The 27,217-nt window shown below is 53.8% G+C and overlaps 11 protein-coding genes across 11 annotated transcripts; 5 read left to right on the top strand and 6 right to left on the bottom strand.

Moving 5' to 3' along the window:
- Positions 1–445: 445 nt before the first annotated feature.
- A1O3_00161 (uncharacterized protein) lies at positions 446–2,266 on the top strand (the record flags this gene model as incomplete). The annotated part of the gene is made up of 1 exon (XM_007730313.1): positions 446–2,266. One exon carries the CDS (start codon positions 446–448, stop codon positions 2,264–2,266), a length of 1,821 nt encoding a protein of 606 aa, XP_007728503.1.
- A 1,834-nt stretch (positions 2,267–4,100) lies between these two features.
- A1O3_00160 (uncharacterized protein) lies at positions 4,101–5,696 on the top strand (the record flags this gene model as incomplete). Its single annotated transcript, XM_007730312.1, has 1 exon — positions 4,101–5,696. One exon carries the CDS (start codon positions 4,101–4,103, stop codon positions 5,694–5,696), a length of 1,596 nt encoding a protein of 531 aa, XP_007728502.1.
- A 976-nt stretch (positions 5,697–6,672) lies between these two features.
- A1O3_00159 (uncharacterized protein) lies at positions 6,673–7,053 on the top strand (the record flags this gene model as incomplete). Its single annotated transcript, XM_007730311.1, has 1 exon — positions 6,673–7,053. The coding sequence occupies one exon, from the start codon at positions 6,673–6,675 to the stop codon at positions 7,051–7,053; it is 381 nt and encodes a 126-aa protein (XP_007728501.1).
- A 1,321-nt stretch (positions 7,054–8,374) lies between these two features.
- Positions 8,375–9,535, bottom strand: A1O3_00158 (5-methyltetrahydropteroyltriglutamate-homocysteine methyltransferase; the record flags this gene model as incomplete). Its single annotated transcript, XM_007730310.1, has 1 exon — positions 8,375–9,535. The coding sequence occupies one exon, from the start codon at positions 9,533–9,535 to the stop codon at positions 8,375–8,377; it is 1,161 nt and encodes a 386-aa protein (XP_007728500.1).
- Positions 9,536–10,206: 671 nt separating this feature from the next.
- Positions 10,207–11,029, bottom strand: A1O3_00157 (uncharacterized protein; the record flags this gene model as incomplete). The annotated part of the gene is made up of 2 exons (XM_007730309.1): positions 10,207–10,524; positions 10,601–11,029. 2 exons carry the CDS (start codon positions 11,027–11,029, stop codon positions 10,207–10,209), a joined length of 747 nt encoding a protein of 248 aa, XP_007728499.1.
- A 750-nt stretch (positions 11,030–11,779) lies between these two features.
- A1O3_00156 (uncharacterized protein) lies at positions 11,780–12,151 on the top strand (the record flags this gene model as incomplete). The annotated part of the gene is made up of 1 exon (XM_007730308.1): positions 11,780–12,151. The coding sequence occupies one exon, from the start codon at positions 11,780–11,782 to the stop codon at positions 12,149–12,151; it is 372 nt and encodes a 123-aa protein (XP_007728498.1).
- Positions 12,152–13,559: 1,408 nt separating this feature from the next.
- On the bottom strand, positions 13,560–15,136 carry A1O3_00155 (uncharacterized protein; the record flags this gene model as incomplete). Its single annotated transcript, XM_007730307.1, has 5 exons — positions 13,560–13,643; positions 13,712–13,892; positions 13,991–14,426; positions 14,506–14,844; positions 14,908–15,136. 5 exons carry the CDS (start codon positions 15,134–15,136, stop codon positions 13,560–13,562), a joined length of 1,269 nt encoding a protein of 422 aa, XP_007728497.1.
- A 772-nt stretch (positions 15,137–15,908) lies between these two features.
- A1O3_00154 (uncharacterized protein) lies at positions 15,909–18,084 on the bottom strand (the record flags this gene model as incomplete). Its single annotated transcript, XM_007730306.1, has 4 exons — positions 15,909–16,663; positions 16,716–16,790; positions 16,844–17,320; positions 17,373–18,084. 4 exons carry the CDS (start codon positions 18,082–18,084, stop codon positions 15,909–15,911), a joined length of 2,019 nt encoding a protein of 672 aa, XP_007728496.1.
- A 3,109-nt stretch (positions 18,085–21,193) lies between these two features.
- A1O3_00153 (uncharacterized protein) lies at positions 21,194–22,251 on the top strand (the record flags this gene model as incomplete). The annotated part of the gene is made up of 3 exons (XM_007730305.1): positions 21,194–21,279; positions 21,370–21,626; positions 21,686–22,251. 3 exons carry the CDS (start codon positions 21,194–21,196, stop codon positions 22,249–22,251), a joined length of 909 nt encoding a protein of 302 aa, XP_007728495.1.
- Positions 22,252–22,538: 287 nt separating this feature from the next.
- On the bottom strand, positions 22,539–24,280 carry A1O3_00152 (dihydropyrimidinase; the record flags this gene model as incomplete). The annotated part of the gene is made up of 5 exons (XM_007730304.1): positions 22,539–23,295; positions 23,358–23,789; positions 23,868–23,907; positions 23,956–24,040; positions 24,110–24,280. 5 exons carry the CDS (start codon positions 24,278–24,280, stop codon positions 22,539–22,541), a joined length of 1,485 nt encoding a protein of 494 aa, XP_007728494.1.
- Positions 24,281–24,651: 371 nt separating this feature from the next.
- On the bottom strand, positions 24,652–26,538 carry A1O3_00151 (uncharacterized protein; the record flags this gene model as incomplete). The annotated part of the gene is made up of 1 exon (XM_007730303.1): positions 24,652–26,538. The coding sequence occupies one exon, from the start codon at positions 26,536–26,538 to the stop codon at positions 24,652–24,654; it is 1,887 nt and encodes a 628-aa protein (XP_007728493.1).
- Between the last annotated feature and the right edge of the window lie 679 nt (positions 26,539–27,217).

Here is a 27,217-nt window from a genome sequence, read left to right as displayed (position 1 = left end):
AGCCTTGGCTGGTTGGGATAAGCTCCCGGGGCCGCGTTTTGGACAAAGCTTAACGAAGCTTGGCGTAGTTTCATTTGGCTATCGCCTCCAGCTTCGTCACCCGTCCTATAGCATTCGCCCATCCGCCAGCTTGCCTCCTCTCTGGGATGGTTCGTCGTCAACCGGCCAGCCTTCGCCGGACTTGGGATCAGGAGACCTTCCATGTGGCTTGTGGTTACATCGATCGTCGGCAAGGTCGGACCACCATGCACCAATATGTTGTTACCACACTGGATGGCAGAAGCTCGTTTATTACTACTCCCCATATCCTCCTCTCGGGTCTCAAGGTTGGTCTCTCGCCGTGTTGTTCTAACCCTCTCTTTCTGCTCATTTAGGCACTCGTACTTCTGTTAACCATAAACCATACTCGGACGTCGAGTTGCGAGTGACCCTGTTCCCTGCAGCCATGTCGCTCGCAGACGCTCTTGATGGCGGCAAGCCGAGCAACCCCGAACGACCCGAAACGTTCATCAGCCCTATGCAGCGTAAGCTGTATGACCCCGGAGTGACCTTTGAAGAGTACCTCCATTACGCAAAACTCACAAGAGAAGAGGAAAAGGCGGAGCAGAACATCCCCCAGGCCGGACTTCTGCAGCAGGTTTTTCGGAGGTCATCGGCCGCTCCTGAGGCCCATCAGACGGCGCCGCAGAATGGCGTCAGTTCCGAAGAAAGTCCTGATACCAAGGAGAAAGTGGTGAATGACAGAGACAATGGGAATGCCAATGCCGCAGGACAGGACCGTCGCCGATCTGGCCATGCTATCATCACAGACGATGAATGGCGCAATGCTGCCCGTGCCATGAGAACTGCAAGTTGGGGCGCTGGCTTCTATCTCATTGCGACCGACATCCTCGGCCCTTACGGTGTTGGCTTTGCACTTGGAACACTGGGCTGGGGTCCCGGCATCGCGCTCTACACGGTCTTTGCATTTATGGCTGGCTACTCCGGTTATCTTCTTTGGGATGTGTACCTCGGGCTCGACTCGTACGAATTTCCTCTTCGGAACTATGGTGACCTGGCCTATCGAACCATGGGTAATGTTGCCCGATACGTGGTCAACATCCTCCAGTCCATCCAGCTGCTCCTCATTTGTGGCCAAGTTATCATTCAGAACGGACAAGGTATCTCTCAGACGTCCAAGTTTAGGCTCTGCTATGCCGTTTGTGTGGTCCTGTTCGTGATTGCCGGGTTTTTCATGGGCCAGGTCCGCACGCTGCGCAACTTTGGCGTCTTCTCCATGATCGCCGTGGGCATCAATCTGCTGGTGATTTTCATCTCCATGGGGGTGATGGCGCATTCGCCACCTAACTACGAGATCAGCGTGCTCGGCTCCGCAGGCTCAGCCGTCAACGCAGACTCCATTACCCCCGATGCCCAGGGCAACTACCCGCCTATTATTCACTACGGCGGGCTCCCGGATTCCAGCAACTTTGTCGGTGCCATCAATGGCCTCATGTCGGGGGTTTTCGCCTATGGCGGGGCCCAGTTGTTTGTTGAAATCATGGCCGAGATGCGCCGGCCTTGGGACTTCATCAAGTCTATGTGGATTGCGCAATTCTTCATCTGGTCCGTCTACCTCATCTACGGCTGCTATGTGTACCACTACCAAGGCCAGTACTCTTTTACCATCTCATACATGGGTCTGAGTGTCTACGGCTTCCAAGCCGCGTGTGACATGATGGTTGTCATATCGGGTCTCATCGCCGCGGGTCTCTACGGCAATATCGGCATCAAGGTCCTGTACAACCAAGTCTTCCAGGAAATCTTCAATGCGCCGCCTCTCACGTCGAAGGCCGGCAAGTATTTCTTTGCAACCATCGTACCGATCTACTGGAGCATTGCTTTCGTCGTTGCCGCCGCCATCCCAGACTACTTTGGGTTTGTCTCGGTCATTGCCGCTTTCTGCGTCGTCCAGTTCAGCTACTCGTTTCCACCCATCATTCATCTGGCGTATATGATGCAGAAGAACTCGATGCAGGAAGGCGAGGGCTTCAATGAGACCACCGGGCAGACTGTGCGCGGTCAGCATGGACCCATGCGACTGGTCCGAGGATTCTTTGCCCGACGCTGGTACGTCAACGTCTGGCATCTCATCCACGCTGGTGGGGCGCTGGTAACCGCTGGACTTGGTGCATATGCGGCCATCGAAGGCATGATCGAAGCGTTCAAGAATCCGCAGGTCAACTCGTTCACCTGTAGGAGTCCGCTAGATCTGACCCCAGCCTAAGGGTGACTGTCTCAGGTGGTCCAGAGCGGCCGTCAGATGCACCGGCCCTGAATCTCTCTGCTGCGATGTGAGAGTTGAGTGAGACACGCCTGAAGACTTCGAAGGCAACGGCAGCATGATTCCACCAATGATGGAGAGGAAGGTCGCTGATCCTTATCTCAAGGCCTAATTCCTCTAGTCTTTTCTTTGTTCTACTCGTAGGTTGCTCTTGGTGGTACAACTGTTGGCCAGCGAAGACTTGCAGAGCTAGAATCTCAATTCAGATCAGGTCTGGAACACACTTTGCACGATGCACGTAATTCAGAGATAGATCGATGCCCCTTAGACGGACCTATCTAGGTACCATTGAACGCTTGTATCCGTATAGTAGCAGTGCTAGGTTTATCGGGTCAGCCAATCCAGGCCGCCAAAGCCGTTAAGCCAAAACGTCACACAAGTCATTGCAATCATAGTTGGTACATACTCCGTAATCATCATCGTGTCAGGGTCGTATCGAAGTGTAAAGACTGTTATCAAACAGCTACTACTCCGTACATACAGATGTCAGACGGGAGTGTAGCGCAACGTCTGGGCGCCAAGTCCTGTCAGCTTGAAGTTGAGAAAATAGGGGCATTCGGACATGGAGTCATTGCCAAACACCAAACACCAAACATCAAACACCAAACACTACTATTACTATCTGTACTAGTACACCGTACACCGCACATTGAACAAGATCTGTACTCTCTCTTTCTCTCTCTCTCTCTCTCTCTCCTATGCGGGCCACAATGCAACTACAGTCCAACAAGCAATGGTGTTCTCAAGTGGCGTCTCACTCTTGCCACTGCCACTGGAGTTCGGTCCGGAACGCCCAGAAAGTCTCGACTACGTTCTGACAGCTGAGCGGGTGCCATGTGCCCTGCAGGAGAGGCTAAGGGGGACTTTTGCCCTGAACCACAACTGAGTTGGTAAGCAACCATTCAAGTGCGACAGCATGTAGCGAGATGAGATAGGTGCGAAAACAACCTCTGGACACGAGCCTTTCCGCAACTGACCGTTGACAGCTTCCCCCGAAAGTGAAATTTGCCATGTATCTCCCCACGGCCGTTGTCATATTCTGAGCACGGACCCTCATGATTGCGCCCATGTCAACTCAACCGCTTGACCCCCTTAACCCCTTTGTGGCAGGCAAGCGACGGTCTGGCTGTGCACTGGACTTGTACAAATCATCCACCGAGGCGAGCAAGCCCAGCAATCTGTTTGCAGTGTGCACCACACTCCTGCTGGTGAAAAGAAAGGATGCGGGGCAAGCTGAAGTTGGGGGTCTGCGAAAGTATGTTGAGGTGGCCCATAATATCAACCTTCGGCTGTCAAGCAAGCTCGCTTCCCCGTCTGGCGTGCCGTCAGTTAAATTCCGAGAACTCAAAAGAGCATGGCCTGCACCATGGCAGAAGGCGACCGATTGGCACACAAGGCCTGTTGCGTTGAATCACGCCTTCAGATAGATTGTCTACTCGTATACCAAAGTCAGGGGTATTGTGCTGTGACCACTGACTGCGATGTCGAAAAGTTTATCTGCCCACAGTCCCCGTTTGTTGCGCAGCGGGGGGCAAACTCAGCCAGTGCGGTACTTTTGCATGGGCAGATTTGAGGTCAGCATCACCATCCAGGTTGTGGCAGCCACAGATTGCAGAAGAATGTTCTGATACTGACTGATGATCAATAGCTTGCTCGGTGACTTCAAGTGCCTACAGGGACTGCTCCAGCTCCAGCTCCAGCCCCAGCCGAATACTCATCTGCCCACTGACCGAAACGAATCGGACGACTGCATAAACTAACAGCCATGCTGCCCGACATGGAGCAAGCAATCCGGCTTCTCGACGACCAGAGCACCCGGAGCGAAACCATTGGACGTGGTGGTGGTGACGACGAGGAGGCCTTAACCATCCAGGCCCTCCAGACGCGGCGGTCAAGATGGCGCACTACGGGCTCGAAAACGCTCAGCGTGCTCCGACACCTCCTACCGAGCTATCTACATGCTCAACAGCGGGCGGTGGGTGAGCTTCATCCCACGGCATATCTCGACGCACTACGAGGGTATGCGTCGGTGATGGTCTTCATCTATCATACCTTTGGGCTTCCCAACATCTGGTGGCTGCGGCTGCCCATCATCCGGGTCGTGTTCGACAGCGGAGCCGGCATGGTGGCCATCTTCTTCGTCATCTCGGGCTACGTGCTAAGCTACCGTATGCTCAAGATGATCCGCACCCGACAAGCGGCGCGGCTGCACGACTCGCTAGCGTCGTCAATATTCCGCCGCTTCATCCGACTGTACGGGTCGACGGGCGTCGCCACCTTTATCGCTGCCATCATGGTGACGCTGCGCTGGTACATTCCGTACGGGATGACGCCGCGCGACACATTCTTCGCCCAGATGTGGGACTGGTTCCTGGACTTTGCCGCCAGCAGCAACCCGTTCGCCAACATCGACGGTTGGATACACGAAGGCGTGTTCCACACCCATTACCTCGACCAGATGTGGACCATCCCCATCGAATACCGCGGCAGCATCGTGTTGTTTGTCTTCAGCACCGCGTCCAGCAAGCTGTCGACGACGGCCCGCTGGGTCTTCCTCTGGATCGTCGTGCTGCTGTCTTATTACTGGCGGGCCGTCTACGTGGCCGAGTTCCTGTTGGGCATGTTCGTCGCCGACCTGTCGCTGTCTCGCCACCCGGAGCGACTGGGCCCTCCTCCCTCTCTTCTCCCTCGACTAGTGCCCTTGCCCGTGCCTGGATTCGTGCCCGTACCCTCGACGGAAAGCGAAGCTGCAGCTGCTACCGAAGGCGACATTGAAACTGAACCTGAAACTGAGAGCCAGATCGATGAGAAATCCCAGACACTGCTCGCTGTCCGCTGGCGACGCAGTCCTGCTGCCACCGCCGCCGCCGCCATCGCCTCGCGCGTCGGATGGGTCATGCTGCTCCTGCTCTCCTTGGTCCTGCTCGGCCAGCCCGACCGCCAACACACCCCGGACCTGGGCGCCACCAATGGCGATTTTCCCTGGCCCTACCTCATCCGGCTGATTCCGTCCTATTACGGCGATGCCGCCTATACCTTCTGGCTGGGGATCGGCGCCTTCCTGCTGGTGCTGTCTCTCGACTCGTGCCGTATGCTCCAGCTACCCTTTGAGTGGCGGTTTTCCCAGTATCTCGGCGACCTGTCCTTCGGCATCTACGCCATGCACTGGCCGATTTATTACGGTTTCTACCGCACCGTCGTCGAGCCGTGGCGCGTCGTCCATCTCGGCAACTCGCATCTCGCCCGCATCCCCGGCGCCCTGCTCGATGCCATCCTCGTCCTCTGGGCTGCAGACTACTTCACCCGCCTGGACAGATTGGTGGTACGGTCGGCCAGGTGGTTGCAAAACAAGACTTTTTTGAAGTGGGAATGAGTGAGTCTTGGTTTGGCTTTGACTCTGTGATTGCATGCGTTCAAGCCAGGCGTTTTGATGTGGCATGTGCATGAATGATCCTGGTTACAGCATACGGTCTCAGTCTCAGCATTGAATCAGGTGCTTCATCTAGCAAACATGGATCTGTTTATGTTTACGTTTATGTGATGAGCGCCTTGCTTTCCTGGCGCCTTATATAGACCTCTGGACTGATTGGATCGATGATAGAGGAATGGGTGGGATTATATATATATACAGCTCCAGGTTGAGGGGGAATCCAGGTCGACCAGGTAAAGGTGGTGACGAATGCCCCTGCAAAGCTCGAAACCCCAAAACATCAGTCAGACCAAAGAAAAGGGCAAAGCACAGGCCATCGCAGACCTGACAGGGGAAGAAAATGAGCCAACGGGCACCGGCCGCCCTATCAGCACCTTCGCCAAGGCAATGAGCGAGGGTTTCTACATGCTGGCGACGAGATGCCCCAAGGGAGACCCCAGTGTCGGCGCAGCAGATTTCATAAAAGCATGGGCGAAGCGTGACAAGCGGAGAATAAAGCCCCCGCCGCTGAATACGACCGCACCACAAGACCAGCCTGCGACATCATATGTGGCGACTGGAACATGGTGCGAGATCGACAGGACACCAGCAGCCAGAGGGACACCCAACAGAGTGATCTGGACAGCAAAATCAAAGTCATCGAGTGCATGGCGAAGGAGAGCACGATGATGGATGGGTGGAGGAGCAGATACTCTGGGACAATCATGTTCACGCACGACAACACTGCGTTCAGCAACGACGACGGCACGAGTCGAGTCGATCGGATCTACCTGAGGGAAGACAGAAGGCGCTAACCGAGGGAAATTTCATGTTGGCGACACGATGTCACAAGGGCGACCCCAGCGTTGGGGCGGCCGACTTTATGAAAGCCTGGTCCAGGCGGGACAAAAAAGGCATGAAGCCACGCCCACTCGGGGCCATGCAGTTTGGTGGAGAGTTGGCTGTCCGCTTCGAAACGGCGGAGCACATATCGGCCTGTGAAGGCTGGAAATTTCCCAACGAGAGAGCCACACAAGGTCACTGTTTGAGGCTCAAGAGATACGAGTCCCCATTAGCAACCACATACGTGGTTGAAAGAACGTCACTCGCAACATCCGAAAAGATCAAGAGTGCAGTTGCCCGTGGATTCCCGAAGGACGACTTTCACCTCTACCAACAGGTAGAGGGAACAACGCTCCTAGACACGTTCTTTATCGTGTTTGAGAAAAAACCCAGTGAGTATGTCACTCAGCTGGTGTTCAGAGATTCCAAAGGCAACAAAGGGGATCCATTGGTCAGCGAAGGTCTTGAAAGACACTGAAAAGTGTACAGCATGTGGGTCCAACGAGGGACACACGGTGGCGGAGCCATGTGCAAGGCACGGAACTCCTTTCACACTTCAAGTTGTCCTCCAGAACGGAAGAACATTTACTCCATACACATTTTCATCCTCCTGACAATGTCTTCCACCCAGGTTCCAGCGCATACCTGCTGGTTTTGCACCCAAGACAACCCTTCCTACCACGGGATGATGGGGATGAGCATAGCCAACATCTTCTCTCGCAACATGGCGCTTGCGGGAGAACTCGCCATGCGGTTTGAAAGTCAAGACCACATGGAACTATGCGAGGGGTGGAAGTTCCCGAACGAAAAGGCGGTTCAAGGACACTGCCTGAAAATAAAGGTATACGAATCACCTCTCGCCACAACCTATATATATAGTGCACCGAACTTCGTTGGCAACAGTCGACCAAATAGAGACCGCCGCCGCCCGAGGTTTCCCAAAAGACGATTTCCACCTATTTCAACAGTAGAGGGAGCCACGATGATCGACAACTTTTTCATCATGTTCGACAAAAAGCCCTCGGAGTACGCCACCCAACTCGTGTTCCGCGACTCGTATGGAACCGAAAGCGAGTACTGGCGGCCGAAGTCATCAAGGACATTGAAAAGTGTTCTGCGATTGAAGAAAGAATATCAATCATCAACTTTGAAATATCAACTTTCAAATATCAACGTTCAAATACCAACGTTCAAATACCAACGTTCACATACCAACGTTCAAATATCAACGTTCAAATATCAACTTCAAGTATCAACTTTGAAATATTAAATATCAACTTTCCAATATCAACTTCAAGTATCAACTTTGAAATATCAAATATCACCTTTCAAATATCGACTTTTAGCTTTCAACCCGAAGTTCATCATGGTTTGGTTTAGTTTGGGATGATTTGTTAGATATTAGCTGTAGCTGTTGCTGTTGTGTCAGGGACTTTCGATACGAATACATTCATTCATTCAGTAGCGTTTGCTTTGGGTTCTGATTCAGTCCACACATCCACACACACCCACAAGCCTACACCCACACCTACACTCACTAACTCACAGGTCTCTAAGGGATTCCTAGCATTCATTCTCGTATATGTACTTCTGCCTATCCCTAGAACGCGTCATGCTGGCATAGGTTGATTGCCCCCGGTGGGACCTGACCTTGAACATTTCAGCATGACTTTGACTGTGACTATGATTGTGACTTGGATTGTGACTTGGATTGTGACTTGGATTGTGACTTGGATTGTGACTTGGATTGTGACTTGGATTGTGACTTGGATTGTGACTATGATTGACTATGACTACGACTATGACTGTGCACCCCCCCAAACAGCCTTTGCAATCTCGACCTCCAACCGAATCTTAGCCCACTGCTGGTCGTCGGTCAACTCGTTGCCTTCCATGGTACTGCTAAAGCCGCACTGGTGGCTCAGACACAGCTGGTCGAGGCCGCGCGGACAGTACTTGGCGGCCTCGTGCAGGCGCTGGATCATGGCGTCCTTCTGGTCGAGAAGACCGGTCTTGCTGGACATGACGCCGAGGACGACGACCTTGTGGTCGGGCAGGTGGCGGAGCGGGCTGAAGTCGCCGCTGCGGGCGTCGTCGTACTCGAGAAAGTAGACGTCGACGTCGAGCTGCTTGAACAGCACCTCGGCGACGGGCTCGTAGCCGCCCTGGGCGAACCACTGGCTGCGGTGGTTGCCGCGGCACAGGTGGATGCCGACCGTCATGTCGCGCGGCCGCTTGGCGATGGCCCGGTTGATCAGGTCGGCGTACTGGCGCGCCAGGGCCTGGCCGTCGCTGCCGTGGCGGGACTCGGCGTCGCTCCGCATCTTCTCGTCGCACAGGTACGCCAGGTTGGTGTCGTCCAGCTGCACGAACCGGCACCCGGCGTCGTACAGGTCCTGCAGCTCCTCCTGGTACACGCGCGCCAGGTCGTCGAAGAACTCGTCCAGCGACGGGTACGCCGTGCGGTCGATGGTGTCGCGCCCGCCGCGGAAGTGCACCATGGTCGGACTGGGGATCGCTACCTTGGTCGTCACCGGGCCGGAGATGCTGCTGCTGCTTTCCGCCCGCGCCGCCGCGATCTGTTGCTCCAAGAACAAAAAGTCGTCGACCTGGATCGGCTTGCTGTGGCCCAGTTTGCCCGTCACCACGAGCCGAGGCGGCATCCACCCGCCCTTTGATTTGTTGGTCGACGTCAGGCTGCCTTGCACCTCGACCCCGTCGAAGTGTTGCAAGAAATCCAGGTGGAAGTACGCCCGCCGGAATTCTCCGTCAGTGATCGACCGCAGTCCGGCCTGCAGCTGTTTGCGCACCACGTCGGCAATGTGCTTGTCTTCCAGTTGGCGAAGTTCCGCCTGAGACAAGCTTCCTGCCGCCACCTTCTCGCGCGCCTCTAGAATCTCGCGCGGCCGGAGAAGTGATCCGACCTGGTCGGCGCGGTAGACGCCGGTGGGAAGCGGCATGTTGGTGTTGGTGTTGGTAGTGGGCGTGGATTGGAGTTGCGTTTGCGGCGTGAAAGGAGAAGGGCGCAAATGAAGCTCAAGAGGTGGTGACGAGAAAAGTAGCTAGCGGCAGTAATAGGGAAATGGACGGCCACAATGCACAATGTACTGAAGAGACAGTGCTGCCGGCGTTGGAACAAAAGAAATCCCCGCTCCGCGAGATCACAATGGAAATTCCGACTTACAGGAGAGTAGTAAGAAGTGTCCGTCAATCATCTTGTTCAGGGGTTCAAGGTTTAAGAGGCCTAGTAGGAGTGTGGGGATGTGATACGAGGTGAAGAGTTTTCCATGGGCCTGGTGACCAGGAAGTTGTGTCTTTTTGCAACTGCCGAAGCAACAAGCGATGAGCGACGGCGACTGTCGATGAAAAAGGAAAAGCCTAAAAAGCCTCGCGCGCCCGAGGCTCCGGGCTCCATCCAATGTACGTCATCGGGACCCTGGAGCCGGAGCCGGAGTGTTTAGGCCCGAGGCACAAGGCTGAGGCAGCATCACATCAGGCACGAGGCTGACACCTTAACCGCGCAAGAGGACGCGAGGACGCCCCGTATCTGGGTTGACGTTGGCTTGCCGCATGGCTGATCCTAGTCATAGCAATAGCCATTCGTGCTATTGAATATTCCATCGGTCAGATCCTAGCCATCTTCTAATGCCATCCTGAGCGCCTCTCCCGGTTGGTTGAGCCGCTCCCACAGAGCATGTTCAGCATCCAACTCATCGTCATATCTAGTTACAACATCCTTAAACTCCGAGTACCAGTCAGGCATATTGAGAAGTCCATAGTGCGCCTTTGTGTATTCCCAATATTCCGGGTACCATCCGGCGAATTGCCAATCGACGATGGCAGCGATCTTGCGGTCGCGCACGATAACATTACGTGCGCATAGGTCTGCATGGGAGAAGCAGGAGCGATATTGACGAGTATGACACCGGGTGACCCCTTCACCGAATGACTGTATAGAGTTCTCCAAGGAGATGTGTCCACGAAGAAAAGAATGGAATTCTTCATGGGTGTCAAGGGCCAAAGACATCGAATCCCACTCGGTAGTCAAGGCATGGTCCAAGTTCCGCTGAAGCGACCACCTCTTTCTGTGACGGCTCGAGAGCTCGAAGCTGATCAATGTAAGCGGCAAGCTCTTGAACAATAGCTTGCTTCTCCTCGGGTGACAGAGTATTGCCTATCCATGCAGCTTGGAGGGTGTTCCCTGGGATATATTCCATCTCGATGTAGAGGCATCCGTCCACGCGGTAGGTTCGATGAACCTTCGGCACAGGGATGGAGGTGTGTTGCGCGACATATCTCAAGCCTTCCAGCTCCGGCGATTGACACGGTCCTTTGATGAGTCGGGTCTTGCTCACCCTCACCACGCTCGGTCCTAAGAATGTAGGATAGCGTTTCTTGCCCAACCAAAGCCGAGCGCGAAGAAAAAGAGATATTATTCGCTCAAATGTTGGCATGATGGGATGGTCATAGGAACGTGGGTGAGTAGCTGCCTCTGCCTAAGGTGTTGAGACGAAGCGATCCTCTAGTGTTTCGGAAGCGCATGACAAGAGCCATGGCCTGTAGAAAGGTAAGCGAGACTATCGCAAAGGGTTCAGACCAGGAGATGTCGCCAACGGCTGCTCACCTGCAATATTAGTACGGCACTTGCGCCGATAAGGGCGATGACAGTAGAGCCCTCTGATCCCTCAGCATTCAGAGCCATCAGAATTGTCTAGGCGCGTTGGTAGGTCACGTAGTGGTAGTACTAGTAAGTAGACTTGGCGCCAATCCGCCGCGGCAGCCCTTCCGTAACAGTTGTAGTGCAGATGCTAGTCAACTAGTCATCTACTAGCAGCACTAGTGTACTAGTATACGGAGACTACGTCGGCTGCGCTGTCCAGTGTCCTATATCTATACTACGAATACTGTCTTGAGGTTGGGAGTAGACAGGCTACAGCCATAGCCCAGCGAGTATTATATCAGACTGAGATTCGGATTCGGTGTATGCACATCTCTTCTCCGTTTTTGTCACATTGATGCTGACCCCTCTACAGGAACATGAGCAACAAACCCCGAGTCTCCATCACAATCCACCACCGTAACAAACTTTCTCTTCGAGTGAACAGAACACAGTTGGGATATGCCGCCTACCACTGGGGAATTCTTATCCAGCCCAAGAAACTCAAAGGTCGTGATTCAGTGGCTTATGACGTATCGGTGGTCCAATGCCAGATGCAACGACTCACCATGACCTTAATCCAAACCACGACTGGGTGTTTCGAACAAAGGTGCAAGTCGATGACTTACACAGCGGTAATCAGATTGGGAGGATTATGATTGGGAAAGTGCCTAGCGATGTTACAGACTCTGAAATCGAAGCTATTCTCAACGAAGTTCCGCTTCCGATCAAAGATGCGACGCCGAAGCAGAATTGTGTGACTTGGACCGTTGCTGCTATTCAGGCGCTGCAAAAAAGAGGCATGGCCGAGGCTTTTGATGTGAACAAATTCATGGACGATGCCCTCGAACTTGCAGACCAGTGGCTCGAAAATCCGGGGCCTAACAAATTCCACAACTACACTAATCGGGCGGCTTAACTCTTATGAGGGAATGCGTGTTAGGAAAACAACTTGCAATATCTGATCAAGACTTTGTTCTACTTGTGAAATTAAACCATAAGCTTAGTATCTTGTTGGCACGGGCGTCCACCCCAAACCCAAATCCAAATCCAAATCCCACCCTCCCTCTTTCCACTCAGCAGCAAAAAACTTTTTCCTCGAAACGACTTACTCGGAAGTAAGGCGGTTCGAGGGAAGTGAAAACCCCCTAAGGGATTTTTTTCCGTGGTTACAACTGGAAGGGTAAACTTTTTCCTTGAAGCACGGCGGGCTGTGGTGCAAGGGAAGTGAAGCCACTGTATAAGTCGTGGCTTTTTGTCCGGTACGTCAGTTGAACCTGAGACCCAGCAACTAGGGGGAAGACCACGAGAGGCCTTCCTCATCACCGAAACTACTCACCCAGACCACCTAAAAGCCAGCACTCTAGAGGTTTATGCCTCGTGGAAGTGGGTGACCCGGTACACAGCCTGGAGTTTTGGTAACGGCGGAATTGAACAGTATTTTGGATGTCGAATATATAAACATGGGTTTTCGGCCGTGAGGGTGATCATGTGATGGTGCAGTGAAGATGAGGAGGGCATGTGATCGTGCAAGTGCAGTGAATGTTGGATCTGGATGGCCATATATTGCGCACCCGCAGCTGCAGCCTCGTCACGCAGGATGGTGGACCTAAGCTCGAGTCACGCCCACTATGGTAAGCCTGGCTCATCATACACAGCAGCAGACTCGGTCCTATCCAAGAAGTCTATGCTATCTCCACAAAGAGAGGACAATGTTGACCCTACGAAGTTCATGACATCGACACTACACTGTGGTTACATGGGTCTATCGATCTCACCTAAGATATCACGCTGGGCGAGAGACAGGACAGAAACCCTCAAGCTGAGTCTTTGCCCTTCAGCCTTGCAGGGTGGCCAGCCGCGTCCAGACACGAAGCAGTCCCACCCTCTCGGCCGACTCTAGCCTGGCCGCGACGCAAGGCTGAGGGAAGGAAGGACTAGACTTCACACCAGGTTCGAGCAGTTGAATGAGGTCAGAGATTTCATCGAGCCCAACCAGTCCAGCCAGTACAACGTACCTGACTGCCTATGAACGGAACCTTCATTATAAATCCACTCTACGCCAAAGAGCAGGCAAGACATACGCAATAACAGCACGAATTGGCGGACATATAGAACGGCGCAAACTCCAGTCAAAGAAAACGAAGGGACGGTGACGGCATACTGGCATTTGACAAAACAACAGAGAAACGAAGGTTTCACAAGAATGAACTCCAGTAAAGCAGAGCAAAGCAGAACTGGACTTGACGCTAGAGCAGCCCTTCGTGGCCTCCCTTTCAAGCACGGCTAGGGCCACGACGGCCGATTTCCTCGAAACATTCAAAAATCTACGAACTTCCCCCGATCATTTCTACGGCCTTCAAGGCTCCAACCACGGCAATAGAGCTCAGGGGTGCGGCGACATGTGCAATCTAAACCAGACACCAAACATGTCAGACAACTCTTGCTCCAATTAAATTCAGCCGTCAAAACCACGTACCGTCAAAAGCTTCGAAATGGACATGATTTCCGTTTGATCGATGCCGCTTGTATCAGCCAACGCCAGCAGCTTCATGGCAGGCGGGCCAGTTGGCATCACCATCATGGTGAACCAGAGCATCTTGTCGTCTCCGAAGACATTGGTTTTGGCTGCAAAGGCCCCGATGATTGCAATCCCGATCCTGCACAAGTCAAAGAGTCTGGTCAGCAGTCTAGTCTAGCTATGGTTTGCAGGATTCACTCCACAACGGCCACGAGATCCCCTGGAAGTACTACTTACGCTGGCCATATCAAATACCTTGCAACGATGATAAAGACCATCGGCACCCACGGCACGGGCCCCGATTCCTCGCCCTGCTTCAACTTGCGCAGGCTGGTGGCCAGCTGCACTCCGACGACGACCACCTGCAAGACAACGAACAGATCGCCAATATTCTTCAGACTGGACGTGAGCCACGCGTTCAAGTATCCGCCTTGCTGGGTATCATTGAAGAAGACCCTGTGGAGCCACGGAACCAGTCCGACAACGAACCCAAGCACCGCCCCTAGCAAAGGTCCGTTGACAAACTTGGACGAATACCGGAGCGTCTTCTGCGCCCAAGGCGGAAGCTTGTCGTTGTATTCGTTGACCTTATTGTGTGCCTTTGCACCTATCCTCTCTTCGGCTCGGACTGCAGAGTTTGGAAGCAGCGATGTATGCTCGGTTGGTTCTTCACCTATACTCGCGCATGAGTTATTTACCTCTTTGGTTGTAGTATATATGCCCGGGTTCTCTGTCATCTGTGCTAGACTCACCATCTTCATGTCTGTCGCCCGGCCCATTCTCCCCATCATCTTGGTCTTTCTCATTCTTGCCCAAAAGATTTCCGCCCACTGCGAAGACGATTCCATTGGCCACCATGGCAAAAACCAAAAAGTACGACTCTGCTCGGTCAACTGCAGCGGATGGACTTTCGCTCTTCGCCGTCAGCGGCTCAAGCACACCGGTGACCTCGAGGGAGCGCACCAACAGCAAGGGCATGGAGATGGCATTGTTGAAGGAGATTGCCGGGGTCGTCCACGCGGGCAGCTTGAACATGCGTGAGATTGCGAGAGTTCCGGCGATGGCAGCTACATGATACACAATCGCCCAAACTAGAGCTACTCAGTCCATGTGGCCTTGAGGCTGGGCACACCGCCAGATCGGACCGTACTCACCGATAATAGGGAGATACCTGGTGGCAGACTCGAGGTGGACTTCCGAGCCGATTCGCGTGAACATCAAGGCAGGTAGGAACATTTTGATGGCGGCGCGGGAGATGGCGTTGGCGGAATCGTCGTCCAGAAGCCCGAATTGAGCAGCAAGCACGCCGTAGAAAATGTCCAGAAGAACCGTCAGAGAGGCCTGCAATGCCCCCAAGAAGGGTTGCAGTATTTCAGAAGCCATATTAGATTGTTAGACCGAAGTGGAGAGGAGTCGTCTTGTAGGTATGTCGTTTCCCGTCGCCGTTGCGATGAGTGATCCCAGGTCGACAACAACAACTATAGACGGTATCGACAGCTTCCCAGCGAGGTGAGAGAAGCATGCGGGGGTAGGTCAGGAGGAGGAGAAGGAGGAGGAGGAAGAAATGGAGCGAGTCTGGACAAGTCTTCAACCTTCAAACGAAAAGCACGAGCACCATGATCATGACCATGATGGATCTTTTTGAACTCTAGCCATCCTAGCCGTTGTTATTGGTGGCCATCTGTACTCATGTTGGCCAGGGACGCGAGCCGGATGACGTCAGGCCGATCGATGATTGTAGACAAGGCTGAGGTGGGAACAGGTCACGTGACATGCAGCAGTTCTCGACGACCCGTCGGCGGTGATGTTGTGATCGACTACTTTGAAGGCATGAGCATGATTCAAGGGCCGGTGCCTGATATCTTACGAAATCGGGCCATGTTGTGCAGCACTCTGATCTTTTCTATCTGAACAATGCCACTCTATCGTGGAAATAACAGATCACAGATGCACAAGTCGGGACCACTTCTGAATAGATATCCAGATACTTGACTCAATCCTGCCGTATGGAGAATCAAAGCCTGACCCGGCCTGTAGGGTAACGATCGCACCACCGCACGGTGGACAAATAGTCCAAGTATGTGTCAAATATATATGCAGCACCCTCCAGCGCCTTGCCCCGGTATGTCGCACAATGGCCGCTAGAGCAGGGCGCCTAATGGGGAGGACGCGATTCCGACCTCATCTGCTCCGCTGTCTCTTCATCAATTACCTCGAAATTCTCCTGGTTCTCTGCTTGCCGCAGCCGTTCCTCTCTCTCCCTTCTATGCTTTTCCACCTTCTCTATCGCAGCCGTGGTCAGTTCTTGCCGTTTCAACATCTCGGCCACATCCTTCTTTCGAGTTTTGCGGTCGCCAACGGCGATTAGTACACCTGCGGTGATGTTGCAGGTAATCGAGCACGAAAGAATTGTAGCCGTCAATGCCTGAGGCCGTGTGCGGTAGTCAATGGCCCACGTGCATGTGCCAAGGGCGATTTGGAACATCGAATGGCAATCCAACAGTACCACAATGGCCACCAGTAGTCGTAGCGGAAATGCATAATGCGTGCCCGTCTCATGTGGCTTGTAGAAGGAGTGCGACTTGGAGAATTTGGCCTGGTGGTGGATCAACTTTTGCTGCTGCTTGCGGTTCAGGACCGAAAACTCGGATTCCTCAGGGTTGCCAGTTTCGGGATCCACTTCCTTTTCAAGCGGACGAGGAAGGTCGTTATGGTCGTGCAGCTTTGGGAGGCCTTTTTCTCGTCGTAACCGCCACGTCAGGTGGTGATAGTGGGCGATGAAGATCATGTGGTAGGTGTCGACCATCCGAAATGGTGCAAGCCCATCGCCCATGACGGCAAAAAGGGCGACAAGCACATTATCAATGATATTTTCAATGTAGAATTGACGGTGGCCAACATAGATCCAGCCTGGAACCATTATTAGTCTCCACATTCCCGAGGCCGGACACGGGCAACTCACCGATCAAGAACAGCACCCAAGCCAGACCAAACAGCGTAATTAAAGTCGCATAGAGTGTGACGAAAAACCCAAGGGCTGCTCCACGTGTTAGTTACCAGCATCGCCAATACAAGCAGGAAAATACTGACGTTTACTGATATATTTGCCGAAAGCCACCATGCTTTGCTTGAATTTGGACCGTTTCGAGTGCAACATATGTCGAACGTGGTCGTCCAGGGCTTCCTTGTCCTCGTCGGTCCACCCATCCAATCTGACTCCATGGGGTAGAACGGCATAGTGGGATTCTGACACGACGGACGAGATACTGTGGGTGCGCTCCAGATTCGCTGCTTTTCGTTGCCATGACCATGTCCGTTGCATGGGCGTACCGGTACCTGTCGGCTCTTCTCCTACTTCTCCGGGAAGTTCCTCCTCCGGTGGCGTTTCACTGGGAATAGGCAACAGACCGGGCGTGGCCTTTTCTTCCATCGTCTCACGCCGTCCTCTCACCGTAGACGGGCGACTCAACTCGTATGTCGGCCTTCGGTTGAGCCACTTGCCTAGATCTGGAACGAACAATGAATTCTGAACATTGGTCAATGTGGTCAACGTGGAGACCTCCGGGTCTAAGATCAATCAGTCCAATGTCCTTCGCCACAGATATGTTACACCACTCACCCAGCACGTCCAACAGGTCTACCACATCGGAACCATATTCCTCCCCTTGATACTCCGCACGCTCTCGAGAATGATCGCTGAACCTACTAAGGACAGATCGTGCAGCATTGCCGACACTGCGTCTCCTGCTGGTCCCGCTGGGGGAGGGTTCACCTAGCGTGTCTCGACCACCGGCGCTGCTTTCTGTTACGGTGGGAAGGAGCGAATTTCTTGGAGTTTGTCTTGTCGAGCCACCGCTCGGGCCGGCGATATCGAGATTGGCATGTTGTGGTGCCGAACTGCTACGTCCTCGAAGCGAGGAGGACCTGCTAACATCCCCACTAACAGTACCCGGAGTGACATCTCCATCGCGGGCACGACTGAAAGTCGCGGAGGGTAGCCTTCTGATGCCAATCGGCCGATTCCTTGGGACTTGAGGAATGGACACGGTTGTTCTCGTTGTAGGGGCATAGGTTGTTTGATCAGGTGGGGTGACCACGGTTACTGGGACTTGGTTTGAGGGTTGGTTGTGAGCCTGAGCCCAAGGTTGCGTCGAGGTGATAGTATAAGGCGTCCCTCGAGACGGCACGGTTGTCGTCGTGGTTGTGGTGGTCGTAAATGTGTTCGTGCTGGGACCGGCTGCGGAATAGTCGGGCATCGCAGGAAAAGGCTCGGTATCGGAGCTTCTGCTGCCGCCATTGTCACGGCGACCATCTGGTCGCGACGAAGCCATTGCACGCCGCAGTGAGGATAGCAGGTGTTTGATAGTAGGTGGCACGGGTCATAGGTAGAGCAACGAAGGGCGAAATTGGGGGTTTCGAGTCGAGGTTTGCGAGTGCCGGCTTCAGTGTGAAGTCGCACTCTTGGGAAGCCGATGTTTGCATGCACGGGCTTCCGAAAAGCTCAGGTAGACAGGCCCAAGGCGACAGGACGGATTTCCCCCCTCAGCGACAGGCGACTCCAAGGAAATGGGGCTGGGGTTGAGGTTGAGGTTGAGGTTGCATGCAGACCTCGAGTGGTTTAGGAGCAGTGGGATGATGGTACGATGGTATGATGGTAGTAAGGGCCGGGCGCAGGAAGAGGAGGGAAGAATGCCAACGAAAGAAGCGCATGAGGCGCGCGAGCCAAACAAACTTGAACTTGAATTGCGCATCCGAAGCCCGAGCTCCAAGCCTTGGACCATCAGCTGCCACCGAATCAGCGGCGGCAACAATTGCGTAGGTGGTACTAGTCAGTGTAGTAGGCACCTAGCAGCACCCGTAGCACCAATTAGCACCCCTAGCACCAGTAGCATCAGTAGGTGGTGCGGGGCTGAGTCAGCGTCTACAAGTACCTGAGTCAGTCTGGCAATACACATCTGGACAACTTGGAGTCAGAGCCTGCGCCCTCACTCAGCACACTGCAGGCGCACTCTCCTCCGCCTCACCATCTGTCAAGCTCAAGCTGTCCGCGCCACTGCAGCCACTCGAATGCACCTGTTACAACACATCCCACGTTTTCACTTTTTGGGCCGAGATTTGACAGCATGGGAGGCTTCGACAAGACGTCATTTCGGCCCTGTGCCTGCGTGCCTGGGCCCATGGCCCCTTTTGTTTGCTACGGGTTTCTGGTTTCTTGACAACCACGTCAGCGGCACAAGTGATCAGATATCACACGCGTCCTCCCTTCGCAAATACAAGGAAGCGATGAACATGGCGTGTCTCCCGAGATTCCCACTGTCTCGTGGCAACCTAGTGAGATAGAAGCCAGGTGGCGCCGATACATTGTTTTGCATCCTACAGTTTCGAACCTTTGGCTTCGTGCGCAAACGTTGGAGCGCTGTCATCCACTCATCCTTGTAGCCGCCCGACGAGGCTTAGGAGGCCCCTTAGCCCCAGGCCATCAGCGTATCCAATGAATCGCTCCATATGTCTATAACCCATCATCTCGACAATTCGTGGGTGAATTTGGTCCAGTTTCTATGGATCAACTGCTAGCATCTGATTCTCACTGGGGCGAATGTAGCGGTTGCAATATTGTACGGTGGCGCTCTGTCGAGGGCCATCCGACACATTGGCACCGCCACCATGCCACAGTACTGACAAGGTACACAACTCTGCCCTCGGGGCGGGACTGTCTCTTCTTCCGTAGGTCAACGATTACCATCTCATTTGTGAGATCCAGGCACAATTCTGGTGGCACCTGTCACCAATGAGCAACCACCCGCCTCATGATCGCATCGGGGGCTTACCATTGGTGGCCGTGTACTCATTCAAGGCCACCATAATCGCAGCACCAAATGGCAGTCTAGGACGAGTAATTGTATAAATCCATCGTCGTGATGTAACGTCTGAGGCTTCTCTCATGCTAATGGTATGAATGCCGACATTAGATATCCCGGGTCGAGGACGTAATCGCTATGGGCCAACACTCGAGGAAGGATTGTGAACTTGTCAAACACTCGGGTCTTGTTGAGTCGAATAGATGCGGTTAGTGTTGACTCCTTCAAAGGGCTGCGGCCCCTCAGCGGAGAAGTCTGTAGATGGTCTGGATGGTGAGTGAGTGTCCGAACACGAACAATATCCCTGTGCTCTCGCCGTTGCGAACCATTTTTCTCGCCCCTGCTGTAGATGCAACGCAAAGTCCTTTTATAAGCTTTCTCAGCAACCACCAGCCGTTCGTTCTGCCTGAGGGTAATCATACACGCGATAGTCCGCGCGAAAGCAGCCGCTTCTTAATCTCCACGTTCAAACCACATCTGCATCAAAGACGACTCAGCTCACATCAGCCCGCGAAAATCAAGATGTTGCCTGGCAAGCATTCTAGGGTGGCGTTTGATGTCTCAGGCCTGACAGCATTCAGCCATACCAGCCTGGTAGATAGTACCTTCTTTGAAGAAGGACAGGCCAGGTAATGGTCAAACCAGTTTGTCTGTGCGATGGACAACCGCCCCAGGGTCCAGGTTGGTACTGGGTGACCGTGCTCCGACAGCGGATGGATACTTTGTAGGTATTTGAGGTGTCTTCTCGTCTGATCCCTTATCATCTTTATAGAATCTTCCGTCTTATTTTGCCCCTTTGCATGAGGGTCGAACATCTAAGGCGAGGGATCTAAGGATGGATGCGACATTGCGTGCGTCTGTTCTGCATGACTGTTCTTTGGCAGATCTCTTTCTGAGTAGGTAGGTGTTGTCGGCGTGGGAGTGGGTAGGTAGGTAAACGGCGGCCTCTCTGCAATCACGATTGGTCAAGGGAAGATGCTGTTTTTCAAAAACCGGGTGCTCTCGAAGCTGATCGAGGACCGTGACATTGAGACACGATCTTGACATGAAGAGCTGGCTGCGGTTGCAGAGCATAGTGCTTCTCGCCGAACCTGCAAATTCAATACCCTGCTGTTGGTGGTGCTGTTTACCAGATAGTTGGCACCTCAGCTCGGAAGAATGAGAACTCTGCTGTTGATGCACCCAGGAGAGGACTAACACTGCTCGAGACAACGTGACTCAGTCAAGGTCGGACGCGACTTTGTTTACATGTGTTGTTTCGACGATAGTTTATCGAGAGGAATGATCACACGCTCCCTTCACCACACAAGCAATCCTTCCTGGCCTCCATCGCTCAAACAGCCATTAAATAGTTGTCGCTACAACCTGTTCGATCTCCTTGCTCTGTTCAAGTGTCGACTACTCACTACTCACGTCAGAGTGCAGACTGTATTCTTGCTAGACTCATGTTGGTCTACCTCGAGGAAGCCAGCTGTACCCTTCATTCTTGAGCCAGTCACTTAACGACCGACTGCGTGTACGTCCATCCACTTGTCCGAAATCTTCGTCCTGAAAAGTTTCAAGGCTCCTCTGCCTAGTCAAGATGTGCCAACACTTCTTGTGGAACTGTGGTCATACCACACAGAAGACTTGCCCTTCTCCAAACTATGAGATTGCAAACATGAATAAGTACGTTGATTCCCGAACATCCTCTCACGGCACCTTTAGGAAAGCTTCTGTTCACTCGATATGACGGTGCTAACCTCGCTGCTCGTACAGTGCCCCTGTCCAAGGTCTCAAATGCCCTGGGCAACCAGTCGACTACATCAGAGTCGAAGATCCCTGTTACAACTGTATTCTCAAGAACACCGGTGGAGAGGGCAACATAAAGGATCGTGATCTAGCAAGAGCGTATGGTCAGGTGTATGGTGCACGCAAAGGCAAACATGGGCAAGGATCCTATGAGAGCTATCAAATGCCCCAATCTCCGGCCAGCAATCCCTATCTTCGTCGAGGTGCAATTGACTTGGGTCAACGTAAGATTAGATACTAGATGAACCTCAAATGTTTGGGCCAGCATCTAATCATTCCACAGGCAGCAACTTGGGCGATCTAGTTCAAGAGAGTACCAATCTCAAGCACGGGTCTCTTGACAAGTTCCTCGATGGAAGCATTGCGGACAGCGACTCCAGCCATCCAGGCGATGCAGTTGTCACCTTCAACTCTCCTAGCATGGCCAGAGCTAGTTGCCCTGGATCTCGTCTGTATCCATGCCACCCATCGGCTGGTCCAGATGGTCCCACTGCCTGTGTGAGTTTCAGCTCTGGCTACAGTTTGTCTACTCGCGCTTCCATCTCGAGTGACACTGGTCTCGCTGCTGGTGCAATGGCAGGCTACACCTTTTCTCCTCGTGCCACTGGCTTCAGTCATGGGGCTTCTACCATTTCGTCACCGTGTCATCCTGGCATCATTGGACAGAACAAAGCTGGAGACTCTGGTTATTTTGGAACTCCCACCAAGTTCGGCGTCACTGGCAACAGCCCCGAGATGAGTGGACATGTCAAGCAAAACAATCAAGCTGGCACCATTGGAGACAAACGTCAAGCCTACGTCTTTGGACAAGTCGAATACTCTCCTTCAGTGCCATCCAACAGATCATAGACCTGAGCATCGACGCCGTCTGTCTGTCACATGATATGTTGTGTAGGGCAGTTTGTCGTTCGATAACTTGGTGCCTCGGCTACTGTACTTGGCCTGCTTTTCCATCTCAGGGGAGAAAGATGGAGCAAGTGAAAAGTGAACACACATTGTATGAATTGGCGGCGGAGGGCCTAACAAAACGAATTCATGTCCGGCTGTAAAGATGAGGTTTAAGTACGGAGGGCAGTGAACCTTACAGTCTCAATGAAATCAATTGTACAATTGTCCTGAATCCTGATAACGGGTTCTCAAAATGTACTAACGTCCCACTCTCCTTCTCTGGTAGGCCCAGGGAGGGTGCTCTTCCCCCGTGCCACGAACTTGCCACAGCCCTTCTTACCCAGCAAGCCACCTCCGTCCCTGTCCCAAACCACCTCGCCTCGCAAAAGGGTGTACCTGGGCCACTGGTTTAGTTCCATACCTTCGAATGGAGTGTAGTCGACATTGTGATGGAGCATGGAGTTTGTGAGGTTGAAAGTGCCCAATTTCCCAGGAGGATACCAGATTGTCAAGTCGGCGTCGCTGACCCCTGGCAAGATGGCACCCTTCTGAGGATACAGCCCATACAACCGCGCAGCATTTGTGCTGGTCACTTCGACGAATTTCTGCAGAGGGAGCCGGTTGGCACTCAAGGTGAGGGCCAGTCGGGTCTCGACACCTGGGCAGCCATTCGGAATGCCGCTAAATCGCCCCTCCGGATACTCTGTGCTGATGATGGATTTCTTGCCCTTCTCATAGTCATCAAACATGAACGGACAGTGGTCCGAGGATAGAACGGTGAAAGTTCCATTGGCGAGCCCTAGCCAGATGGCATCATGATCGTTGGCTGACTCGCGAGGAGGTGGAGAGCAGACACACTTTGCACCTTCGAAATCGGGTTTGTCCAGATCCGCTCGGGTCAGGAAGAGGTACTGCGGGCATGTCTCAGCATAGACGGGGAGTCCGCGCGTCTGGGCGTTTCGAAGGTGAGCCGCGGCGCTGGGGGAAGAGACGTGGACAACAAGGCTGCGAGGGTGATGTTTAGCCGTTGCGTTGCAGAAGGGATAGCACTACGCTGCGCGACTCACATGGGCGCATCGATCAACTCAGCCAGGGCAATGGCACGATTTGTGGCCTCGGTCTCGACAATCTGCGGGCGCGAAGTTGCGTGGTATTTGGGTGCGAACAATTGTCTCTCCTCCAACTTTTTCGTCATCCAGTTGAGCACGTCGCCATTCTCGGCATGGATCATGGTTGTAATTCCTTCTCTTCTCGAGGCCAGCAACACATCCAAGATCTGGTCATCGCGCAGTTGCAACGCCGCATAGGTCATGTAGATTTTGAGCGAGGAGATGCCGAGTTCGCGAAGGCGTGGGAATTCCGACAGTGCTTGCTCGCCCGGATGGCCCACGAGCAGGTGGAACGAGTAGTCGGTATAGCAATTGCCCTCGGCTCTGGCATGAGTGTCTTCGAGGACCTGAAGGAGAGAGGGTTCGGTTTTGGGCTGAGGAGCAAAGGCTCTGCCGAGACACCTGTGAGTATGGAGTACTGTACGCGCCAGAACAGAAAAGAGAGAGAGAGAGAGAGATGTCACAAACACAATTGTTGTTGTCCCGCCACAAATGCTGCTCCTTGTCCCTGTTGCATCTGTCAGTCGGGATTCAGGTCCCTCGGCACCTCACCAACCGGTCTCGAAGTTGTCAGAACTCCTCCCCTTCCCTCCAAACAGGGCCGGTTCTTCAAGGTGGACATGGCAATCGATGCCACCGGGCTAGCAGCAGGTCAGCCTCAGGCTCAGGCTCATTTCTACGACCGAATACGGAGTACTCTCAGTGCGTACCATAACATATCCGCCCTCAGCGTCAATGACCCTCTTCGCGCTTTTCACGTCCAGGACTCCTGGAGGAGCCAGCAGCGCGATCTTGCCATTTTTGATGGCGATGTCGTAGTTGGCAGTGTCTGACGCCGTCACCACCAGACCGTTGATGACGAGGAGGTCGAAGCTGTCCATCGTGCACCACGACCTGCAGCCCATGACCACGAGGCCGACGAGAGTCAAGAAGTGATCTCATGTCGGCTTGAACTCCCCACCACCGCCTTGGTGGAGGCTTATCGCTGAGCGCCTCGCGGGCTGATACTAGTACATACTCCGTACTCCGTACAGGATGGACGTTATTGGGTCAAGCTTCACACGGAGAAGAGCAACGCGCATGTTGACGGGTCTGCACGAGCATCTCCGTTGATGCTGGGGTGGCATTGCCATCGGGGACTTCTCCAGACATCCACCCACGCACAACGCCGATCTACATACGCATCCTACTGAACGATTCCTAATACTATGTGTTTTTGCAATGTCATCGTTATTCATCTCCCCACTACCAACTACCGAAGAAGCAAGCCGCCCAAGTACGCATCAATGGCATCCACCAGGCCCTTCGATCCCAGAGGAAATTTCGCGCCGATCCAGCCATCTGGCCGCAGAACAAACACTGCCCCTGAGGTGTCGCTGACGCCATACCGGCGGTTAGCGACGCCGTCGTTGTCATAGTACACTCTTCCCACAGGGTCTGTTCCAAGCTCGAACCATGCATTGCCAACTTTGTCAGGGAGTATGGTGAGGAAGTCAACAGGCCACGATCGATAAGACGAGCCGTTTAGGTGGGTGCCGGTGCCATTGGATTCGGGCTGGGTGGTCTTGTCGAGCTTCAAGTGAGGATTCTTCTGAAGGTCGGCTCTCAGCTCCATGAACTCAGCTTTCGCCTCTGGCGACTTGCCCACGAAGACCAGGACGTAGAATCTGGCCAGGTTGGGCATCAGACTTTGCAGCCAGACGGGCTCCCACAAGGCAGGAGTCAGCACCTGGACATCTGGCGCTCGATATCCGGGAATGGCCGGGGCCGGGACGAGAGTGCGTTTCGCCAACACCGCTTCGTCCTGGCCACCATCGTCCCCCAGGACAGCAATGTTCGGGTCGAAGCCGATGGTCAGGCCGGTATTGAACCCTTTCGCTTCCTGTAGAATTCTCCCCAGCACAACGTTCGGATCTTCGTTCGGATCTCCCGTCCAGCCTTTCGGCAGTCTCCCGGTGACCAGGACGCTGATGTCCTCGTCGTACTTGATCAGCCTCTTCGCGTTCGGCTGTCTCTCGAGGTCATAGGTGGCGAGCACGTCGCGTTTGAGGACGCCAGTCAAGACGAGGGCCAGTTTCCAGCCCAGGTTGGCGGCATCGTGCATTCCGGCGTTCATGCCCTGGCCGGCGCCGGAACTGTGGCTGTGAGCAGCATCGCCTGCGACAAAAACCGACTCTTTGGCCCAGAAGGTCCTCGCCACGCGCTGGCCGACACTGTACACGCTTGCCCAGTCGACTCGCTCATACTCGATTTCGAACGGCTTCACCGACAGCTTCGCCTCCTGAACGAAGACGGCCTCGTTGAGCTCCTTGTACAGCTTGCGGCGGTCTTCATTCAGGGCGAATCCGATGCGGGTGGCGCCGTGGTCGAGCGGGATCCAAAGCACGTTTCCGTAGATGGGACTCTCGATGGCTCCATAAGACCGCGGTTTGGGCATGCTGGTGCTCTTCAACACTCCGTCGATTCTCACCCATTTGTCTTCGGTCCTGTCCCCGTCGGATTCGATCCCGGCCGCGCCCCGGACCACTGTCCTCGACCCGTCGCAGCCGATCAGGTATCGACACCTGACCGTATACTCCTTGTCGTGACCCTCGCCGCCAGACATGTCGAGGATGGTGGCCTTGACTCTGCCCATCTCTCCCGGCGGCACGGACTCATCTACCTCCAGGCCGACGAATTTGCGCATCTCGCTGACTTGGACCCCGAGCTCGTTCAGTTTCGCGCGAACAATGTCCTCGACGAATTTCTGTCGAAGGACACTCGCGAACTTGAACCGCGTGTCCTCAATGCCTTCGAGGAAACTCCATCCACGTCCAAAGACTTCGTTCCCCGTCGCGTCGTAGGCTGCGGACGAGCGCACTGCGACACACTGCTGCGTGATCTGGTCTGCCAGCCCCATCTGGGCGAGAATCTCCATGGACCGCGGCCAGAACGTGACGGCACGGCCGAAGTGTTCTTGCACTGGCTTGGGGTGCTTTTCGATGATATGGATCGATATCGGAGTTACCCTCGAGCTTTGGGATGGACCTGACGAGTACCGGCGCAGCTGGTAAGCCAAGTTGAGGCCGACCGGGCCCGCGCCGACAATGAGAACATCGACATCGATGGATGGAAGGTGTTGAGACGGTGTTGGTGCCATGGTACCCGTGCCAGGATTTGGGAGAAGGGAACGGCCGTGATGATGATTTTGTAGATTGCTCGTTGATGCTGCTGAAAGTGTAGTTTCAAGATCCGTCTTCGATGCTCCTAATGTGGTAGATATCAAATACACTGTTGTCTAGATTGCCAGGAGTCTTGGTTCTCTGTTCGGTTTTGCTGTCTCGCCGCCGGGAATACGGGATTCTCAACTTCCAGGTTCAGGTTGAGGTTCAGGTTCAGGCCTCAGTGTCAGAAACCGATTACGACCGAACCTTCAACCAGCGAACTCTGCTCTGTATCGTAACCAACGTCAATGCCAATATCAATATCGATTCCTATCCCTTCCCTTCCGTATGCCCTATACCCTATCCAGGCTCATATAGGCTTATCTTCTTCCTCACTCACAGAAGGTCAATTCCAGGAGAGAAATGAGAAGAAAGGAAAGAAGAGAGGAAAGCGTCGGACCTGAGCTGACTAGTCATAAGTCACAGGTCGGCCACAAACCACTACTATGTACGGATACTGTACTGAGTACTGGACGGATCTGTTCTTATCGCCCGCAGTCGCAGTCGCAGCGAGACACAACACACAGTAGCAGTACTCCGTATAAGATAAGCGAGCGGCACGTACACGGCCTAAAGCCACCAGGACACTGACACATACAAGAATGATGAGATGAG

This window comes from Capronia epimyces (genome assembly GCF_000585565.1).
Source record: "Capronia epimyces CBS 606.96 chromosome Unknown aczIQ-supercont1.1, whole genome shotgun sequence".
Lineage (NCBI taxonomy): Eukaryota > Fungi > Ascomycota > Eurotiomycetes > Chaetothyriales > Herpotrichiellaceae > Capronia > Capronia epimyces.
Note: the sequence above shows the minus strand (reverse complement) of the source record. Positions and strands in the feature narration are given on the sequence as shown.